At 56.5% G+C, this 7,291-nt stretch overlaps 1 protein-coding gene across 1 annotated transcript; it reads left to right on the top strand.

Moving 5' to 3' along the window:
* The first annotated feature begins 3,011 nt into the window (after positions 1 to 3,011).
* Positions 3,012 to 7,060, top strand: GDF7 (growth differentiation factor 7). Its single transcript, XM_006835252.1, has 2 exons — positions 3,012 to 3,396; positions 6,099 to 7,060. Exons 1-2 carry the CDS (start codon positions 3,012 to 3,014, stop codon positions 7,058 to 7,060), a joined length of 1,347 nt encoding a protein of 448 aa, XP_006835315.1.
* Positions 7,061 to 7,291: the final 231 nt, after the last annotated feature.

The following is a 7,291-nucleotide window of genomic DNA, read 5'->3' as shown; positions in this document are numbered from 1 at the left end:
GATAGCAGTTTTAGTACTGCCTACTGCCAGTAGGCACTCTCCTCCAATGCTTTGCATGGCATATCACTAATTTTCTGTCTCTGTCGTTCTCACCCTTGGGAATGAGAACAGACTAGGGGGTGAGGAAACAAGGCTATGGAGACTTTTCTGTGACAGTTTATTATTCTAGGTGAGAACCTCACCATTGTATGTTGTTGTTAAGTGCCATGGAGTCTGTTCTGACCCATAGCCACCCTGTATAGGGTTTCCGAGGAGCGGCTGGTGAGTTTGAACTGCCCACCTTGCTGATCAAATGGACTTTGCAGCGTATTAACCCCACAGCACCACACCAGGGCTCCCCATTATATGTTGTTGTTGTGAAGTGCCATTGAGTCGGTTCTGGCCCATTGCAACGCTGTATAGGGTTTCTGAGGAGCAGCTGGTGAGCTTGAACCGCCAACCTTGCAGTTCAAACGGCTTTGCAGTCTTGCGCATTAGCCCACAGCACCACACCAGGACTCCCCACTATATAAATAAGGAAACTCAGGCTCAGTGAAGCTAAGTGGCTTGCTCCCACAGATAGAACAGGAATGAACTCAGGGATTCAAGCTCATCATTCCAAAGTCCCAAGGTGGCCTTCAGGCAACTATGCCATGTAATCATATGTTTACTTAACACTTCTATGCCCAGCCTGTCCTATAGGATAAAGCACTGGACTGCAAGGTCGCCAGTTCAAACTCACCAGCCACTCCTCAGAAACCCTACACAGGGTTGCTGTGAGTTGGAACTGACGTCACAGTACGTATAACAACAATAATAACAGGCCAAGCCTGTGCCAGGACCCCTTTCATAACGGATCCCACTTTAAACAGCTGGGGAAGCTGAAGCTAAGACAAGGAATGGGATTTGATGGCCAAGGTCAAAGTCAAGTTTAGAGGCAGGACTCTCAATTCTAGTACAGGACTCCCAAGTATTTGCATAAATAATATTCAAGTTGATTTTGTATAACATCTACGGCTGGCTGCAGGGTGAAAGGAGCCGAGTAAGACAGCAGGGACTCAGCATTGTCGTCCCAAGAGAAACCGGTTAAAACGTTTGCTCTTTATCTAGCTGGCAGTGTTTTTGAGGGGGCAGCCAGATAACCGAGGTAGGTTCCCACAGGGCTGCTTTGTGTTATCGGCACCACAAAGAGAGTTGGGAGAGACGTGACTGTGACTTTCCAACTTCCCTCCCAAAGGTAATGCAGCCTAGTCCTCCCCATTCCCCAGGTGTACGCGTTTCGGCGACTGGAAGACCCAGCAACCGCTGACCCTGGCTCAGGGATCCTCCCTTCTCATCCAGACCCTCCCACGCTAACCTCGGGCCTTTCTTCTTGGTTCACTAGGTCGGCCTTGGAGTCCTATCCATATAAGTCCCTGCATGTGAACGTCGCAAAACCCCAAGTTGAGCAGGCACCGCGTCCTCTTGGGGCCCGAAAGACGACAGAGGAGCAGGTTGCTTGGGGCGATGCGGACAGTGCAGGAGAACTCGCTAGCCTGAGCTGCAGTAGACACAGGAGCTCCAGCCGCCAGGCCTCTCTAAGTCTATCAGAGTACAGAGCTTCCCTACACTTGGCGGTCACTGGGGCTTTAGATTGAACAGCGTCATGTAACTCCAATTTGAGCTCCAACTGATCATGGCGCACCACGTCAGTCTAGATTTCGAATTCCGTAGCAAATGAAATTAAATTTAAAGAAAAAGGACGAGCCTACCCTGCTTCGGGGAATCCGTCGGCCCAGGCCCTTCGTCGGTGTAATAGCAGTTCGTCCATCAGCTGGATGTCCCCGTATGCGGTGTGTCCCAGCGGTCGTCGAACTGAGCTTACAATCGCCTCTAGGACCTGTGACTGCCGGTTGCCGACCCAAGCCCCCTCTGCCCTCCGGAGAGCAAGGCCTCCCGTCCACCGAGCCCGGCCTCACGCTATAAACGCGGCCCCGGAACTAAGTACGGAGGCGCCATCCCGGTGCTCCTTGCTGCCTGCCCTCCTGGCGTTAGGCCCGCGCCGAACATACCCGGTAGCCCGTCTCCGTTAGCCAACCAGACCCTGAAGAAATGTTGTCGCCGACCCCTCCCAAGAAAGCAGGCAGTGCGTCAACATTGTTGACGCACAGATGAAGTCGGAGAGCTACTCCCGCAAGGGAGTCTCCTATCACCCCGAGGCAGCCTTAGTAATTTTTGCTTAGTGATTGGATCCCGCTTAAGCGCAAATTCCGCGCCCAAGTATTTCCTTTCCGACGGCCGGTCCACTACCGTCTGTCTCTTCCTTCTCGCCCTTCCAATAATTTGCCTTCTCTTCCGCCGCCCCTACTGGTCCCCTTCCCTTGCTCCCGCAGCCTGCTGATCTTTAGTTGCGGAACCGCCTAACCGGTGATCGAAAACGCGCCCGTGCGGTTTCCGCGCGCCCTTGTGGCCTTTCAGTGCTCTTTGGCCATGGGGTCGCGGGGCGGACGCGCAGGGCCAAGCCCTTCGGTGGCCCCACCTCTAGCGTTGAGAACAGTCAAAGAAAAGGAACCGAGAGGGGGGCGGGGCGCTCCGCAGCAGGGGAGTGGGGAAGAAGCTGTTAGTCTATGACTGATGCCCTGAGCGTGAACGAAGGAGTGCGCGTTTGGTTCGGGCGCGGCTTGGGTGGGTGGGTGGCTGGCTGGCTGGCTAGATAGTATTGCCGAGGAGAAGGGAGGCGGGCACTCGGTTGCGGCTGGAGCCTCCGGCCGGTCACGCTCACTTGGTGAGAGTGGGGGCGAAGCGCTATGATGGGAGGAGGCTCCTGGAGCAGACTCTACTTTAGGCCGGAATGTGGGGCGCTTCGATGCCACTAGAGTGTTCGGCAGAGGGCGCTGCTCCGGGAGTTGGGCGGGGGTGGGGTGGGAGAAGAGTGGGGGCCGTGGCTTGCTGCGCACACTTCCCCCATTATTAAACACTATGTTCAAAAGGCGCCGGGGGACTTCCCGAAGCCACGGAGCCCGCGCCGCCAGCCCGCCCGGCCCACGGAACCCATGGACCTGAGTGCTGCCGCCGCGCTCTGCCTCTGGCTGCTGAGCGCCTGCCGCCCCCGCGACGGGCTCGAGGCGGCAGCTGTGCTGAGAGCGGCAGAGGCAGGGCCGGCCAGGGGCCCGGGGGGCGGCGGCGAGCGGAACCTCGCCCGAGTTACGGGCTTCTCCGCTGCCCCGGCTGCTGCGGTTCCTGGTGCCCGCGCTGCGCGCCGAGCTGCCGGCTCTGGCTTCAGGAACGGCTCAGTGGTGCCTCATCAGTTCATGATGTCGCTTTACCGGAGCCTGTCCGGGAGGGCTCCAGCCGGGGCCGCTGCCGCCTCCACCTCGGGCTCAGGCCACCACAGCCACGCCGACACAATCACCGGCTTCGCAGACCAGGCACCTCAAGGTACTCACGCCTCTCGTACGCTTGTCCATCCCGTCCGGTCCTGGGCTGAGACCACCGCCTGAACCGTGCCCCTGACTCCTTTACATTTGTCCCCCACCCCATCCCTGTACACTCCAGCCTCAGGTGTTAGAAACTTCGCCGAGGCCGACTCATCCGAACCCGCAGCGCCTGGACTGTGACAACAATCAGGCCACTTCGTGGGGACCGAGGACTGTACTGGTCCCTCTACGGAGTTCCCTGGCTTTGCCGACTGGTGGGCTCCCTAGAGCCTGGCTGAGTCCGAGATCTGTTTCCTGGGGAAAGGCCTGGAGTGGCCTCGAGGCCAGATTCCTCCGAGAAGAAATGAAGGCAGGAGATCTGATCTCCGGGGTCTGACCTAGAGGGACTGCTTCGTTGCAGTAATCTCTGCAGGTCCTAGGAGCCACACAATTTGGGGAAGCGGGGGGAAATTGAAACAGAGGCAGGTGTCATTAAAATAGATGAACCTGGAGAGGCTGGTGGCATAACCAGATATGAGGAGGACTTTGCCTCTGGGTGGTGGTGGCTTGGATGTGTGTGGAGTGTGTAGGAATGGATGCCCGTGTCCTTATGCTGGACCCTTCGGAGGGCCAGAGATGAAGGAATATCTGGTTGTGTGAGGTAGAGAGAACACCCTTTGCAGGAATACAGGCTTCTTTCAGAAAAATCATTCCACCTTACTCCATTCTGATCTTTCCAAAGGTAGGATGCGAGTGAGGCCGTTTGTTGGTTGCTGTGTGTCATCTGGATTTTATTAATCTTCATTGAAGTCATTAAAGCAGACAGATAGGGAAATTTTAGTTAATTTTAGGCGGAAATTCAAGTAATTTCGACCCTAATTCTATCCAGCCAGAGATGCTTCATGAAAAGCAGGAGGAATAAGACTGTAAAGTTCAGTGCTGCTGGTCTGAAGCTGCTCCCTGCCTGCCAGCCACTGAGAAGCTGCATACCTTGGCTATTAACCTGGGAAAACAGGCAGAAGCAGTGCAGCAGTCAAATAACCTACCCCCTTCTGCACAAAAAAAACAATTCAAGTACATGGTATGTTTTATTTTGGGTGTAAGCAAATCCCAGGCCCAAATAGTCCTAAAGCTTGGTGGGAACTATGGAATAGTCCCTGAGCCCATTGGGATAGGTGCTGGGAATACTAATACTACTGTAGAAAGGAGCCCTGGTCCAAGAGGGCTTGGGTCAGCCTCAGATTTAACGCTGTTGTATTGGCCCAGAGACTGCAGGGGAGGTGGGGTGTGCAGTGTTCTAAGCTCATAGAGGCATCAGCCTGCCACCATCTCATCCTGAGCTAAATTCCAGGATTTTCCTAGGAGATCTCTGCTTGACTGGCAAGGTTCCTGAGACCACCTTTTCTTTCTAGGGGAATGCAGTTGTAGGAAGCTTAAAGCTAGGAGAGACACAGGGGCTGTAGGAAAAGCTGGGAGCAATAGCTCAAGCATACCCTGGGGGCTAGGAACAGTAATGAGGAGCCCATACCCATTACTATCCTTTCCACCCTGAGTTTCAGCTCCCTCAATTTGGAGTAGAACTGTTTGAAGTCCTTCTGAGGCTTTGGACAACAGAGACCTCGAACTTGAGACAGCCAGGGCCTGGGGTTCACGGTTAGTGAACAAATCCTCTATGGTGTGGGAAGTTTGCAGTCTCTTGGAGTTTGGGGCAAAACGAAACCATATGACCCTCTTCAAAGAGAACTCCTTATCTACTGCTGGCGGGATTTTAACTTTTTTTCCCTCCCCAGCCCCCACCTTCCCCCCAAAAGGCTGCGGCCAAAATCAAAACCCTAGATAAATCACGAGAGAAAGAATAAGTCTGTGAAGGGACCAGTAGGACCTGGAGATGAGACTTCACTAGAGGTACCGCTGCCCTCAGTGTCGCTAGGCAGCACTGGGCTGTCTGGACTCATTCTGAGAAGGTTCCTTGTTTTCTTCTGTCGTCTTTTTCCATCTATTGTGACCGTGGGTGTTTGGAGAGGAGCCGAGCTTCAGGTTCTCGGTTGGACTAGTGGAGCTCCTTTGCTGTAGGACTTTGTGGCCCCTATCTGGGCCTCCGTTCTCCTTGGAAAAATGATGAGGTTGAACTGGAGGGTTTTTGCAGCCCTGGCGGACATATTTCCCTTCAGAACCATTCATGTCTTTCTGGAGAAACAGAAGGAGCAGAAGGAAAAAATTTTTAGAGGATCAGAATTTTCCGTTTTCCTACAGTCTGGACTCCCGGGCTCTACGGGAAATCTATAGTGTAATCATGAGTTGTCCCCGAAGGCTCGGAGATTTGAGCGAAAAGTCCAACTGGATTTCGGATTTCGGAAGGGACTTCTGATGTCCTCAGCAGGTTTCCTGACTCAACCACCGGCCTGAAAAGCTAGCCTCCGACCTTGTCCTCATAAGACAGTAGAACTGTGGTGGTCCTACGCCTCGGTCACGAGTGTGGGTGCCTGTGGGTAGCTGTGGTGGCAGGACTTTTTGGCTTTTTTCGCTCCAGAACCGACAGTCGAGGCGAAGGCTCCCTTTCCTTTGGGCCAGATTGTACCAGTTAGACGGGCAACGACTGTTCCAAGGATCCTTACTTCGGAATCAAGGGAGGCTGGCTATCTGAAATTAGTAGGGCCCGTGGTCAGGAGTGCGAGCTTGGCTCTTATATAGCTTTCTTTTTCTGTCTCTACCTGTCCCTTACAGAAGATTCCGCAGCTGAGACTGGTCAGAGCTTCCTGTTCGATGTGTCCAGCCTTCCCGACGCCGATGAGGTGGTGGGCGCCGAGCTGCGTGTGCTGCGCCGCGCGCCCCTTGAGCCGGGTCCGGGCAGCTCAACCCCACCGCCTCTGTTGCTGCTGTCCACGTGCCCCGGCGCCGCTCGTGCCCCGCGCCTGCTTCACTCGCGGGCCGCTGAGGCCCTGGACGTTGCGCTCTGGGAAGTGTTCGACGTGGCAGACGCCTTGCGGCGCCACCGCCAGGAACCGCGAGCCGACCGGTCGTTCTGCCTTCTATTGCGCGCAGCGGCTGGGCCCTCGCGGAGCCTGCTTTCGCTGCGGGTGCTGGGCTTAGGCTCGCGGGGCGGAAGCGGCACGGCGGCGGAAGAACGTGCGCTGCTCGTTGTTTCCTCCCGCACGCAGAGGAAAGACAGCCTGTTTCGGGAGATCAGCGCCCAGGCCCGCGCGCTCGGGGCAGCGCTGGCCGCAGAGCCGCCGCCGGACCCGGGACCCAGTTCCGGGGCACCTAAGGTTGTGCTCGGTGGCCGCCGAAGGCGACGGACGGCGCTGCATGGGGCTCGGGCTGCACAGGGTAGCGGCGGGGGCACGGGCCGGGGCCACGGGCGCAGGGGTCGGACCCGCTGTAGCCGCAAGCCGCTGCACGTAGACTTCAAAGAGCTGGGCTGGGATGACTGGATCATTGCGCCTTTGGACTACGAGGCATACCACTGCGAGGGCATTTGCGACTTCCCGCTGCGCTCGCACCTCGAGCCCACCAACCACGCCATCATTCAGACGCTGCTCAACTCCATGGCACCGAATGCGGCGCCGGCCTCCTGCTGCGTGCCTGCGCGCCTCAGCCCCATCAGCATCCTCTACATCGACGCCGCCAACAACGTGGTCTACAAGCAATACGAAGACATGGTGGTAGAGACATGCGGCTGCAGGTAGCGTGCGGGCCAGGTCAGGAGAGAGCAACCGCGCCGCTGAGGACCCTTTGCCGAAGAGCAGCTTCGGGCCGGGCCGGGCCGGGCCGGGCCCGGCCAGGCCAGGCCAGGCCAAGCCGAGCCTGCCACAGAGCATGGATGCGCATAGGATTCTGGCCCCGCGTCCGCACGGAGGAGGGAGAGCATACACACATTCGTTCATTCGTGTTCACATTTACCGTGTACCGCTTTCGAA

Source organism: Chrysochloris asiatica, unplaced genomic scaffold, assembly GCF_000296735.1.
Source record: "Chrysochloris asiatica unplaced genomic scaffold, ChrAsi1.0 scaffold00016, whole genome shotgun sequence".
NCBI lineage: Eukaryota > Metazoa > Chordata > Mammalia > Afrosoricida > Chrysochloridae > Chrysochloris > Chrysochloris asiatica.
Note: the sequence above shows the minus strand (reverse complement) of the source record. Positions and strands in the feature narration are given on the sequence as shown.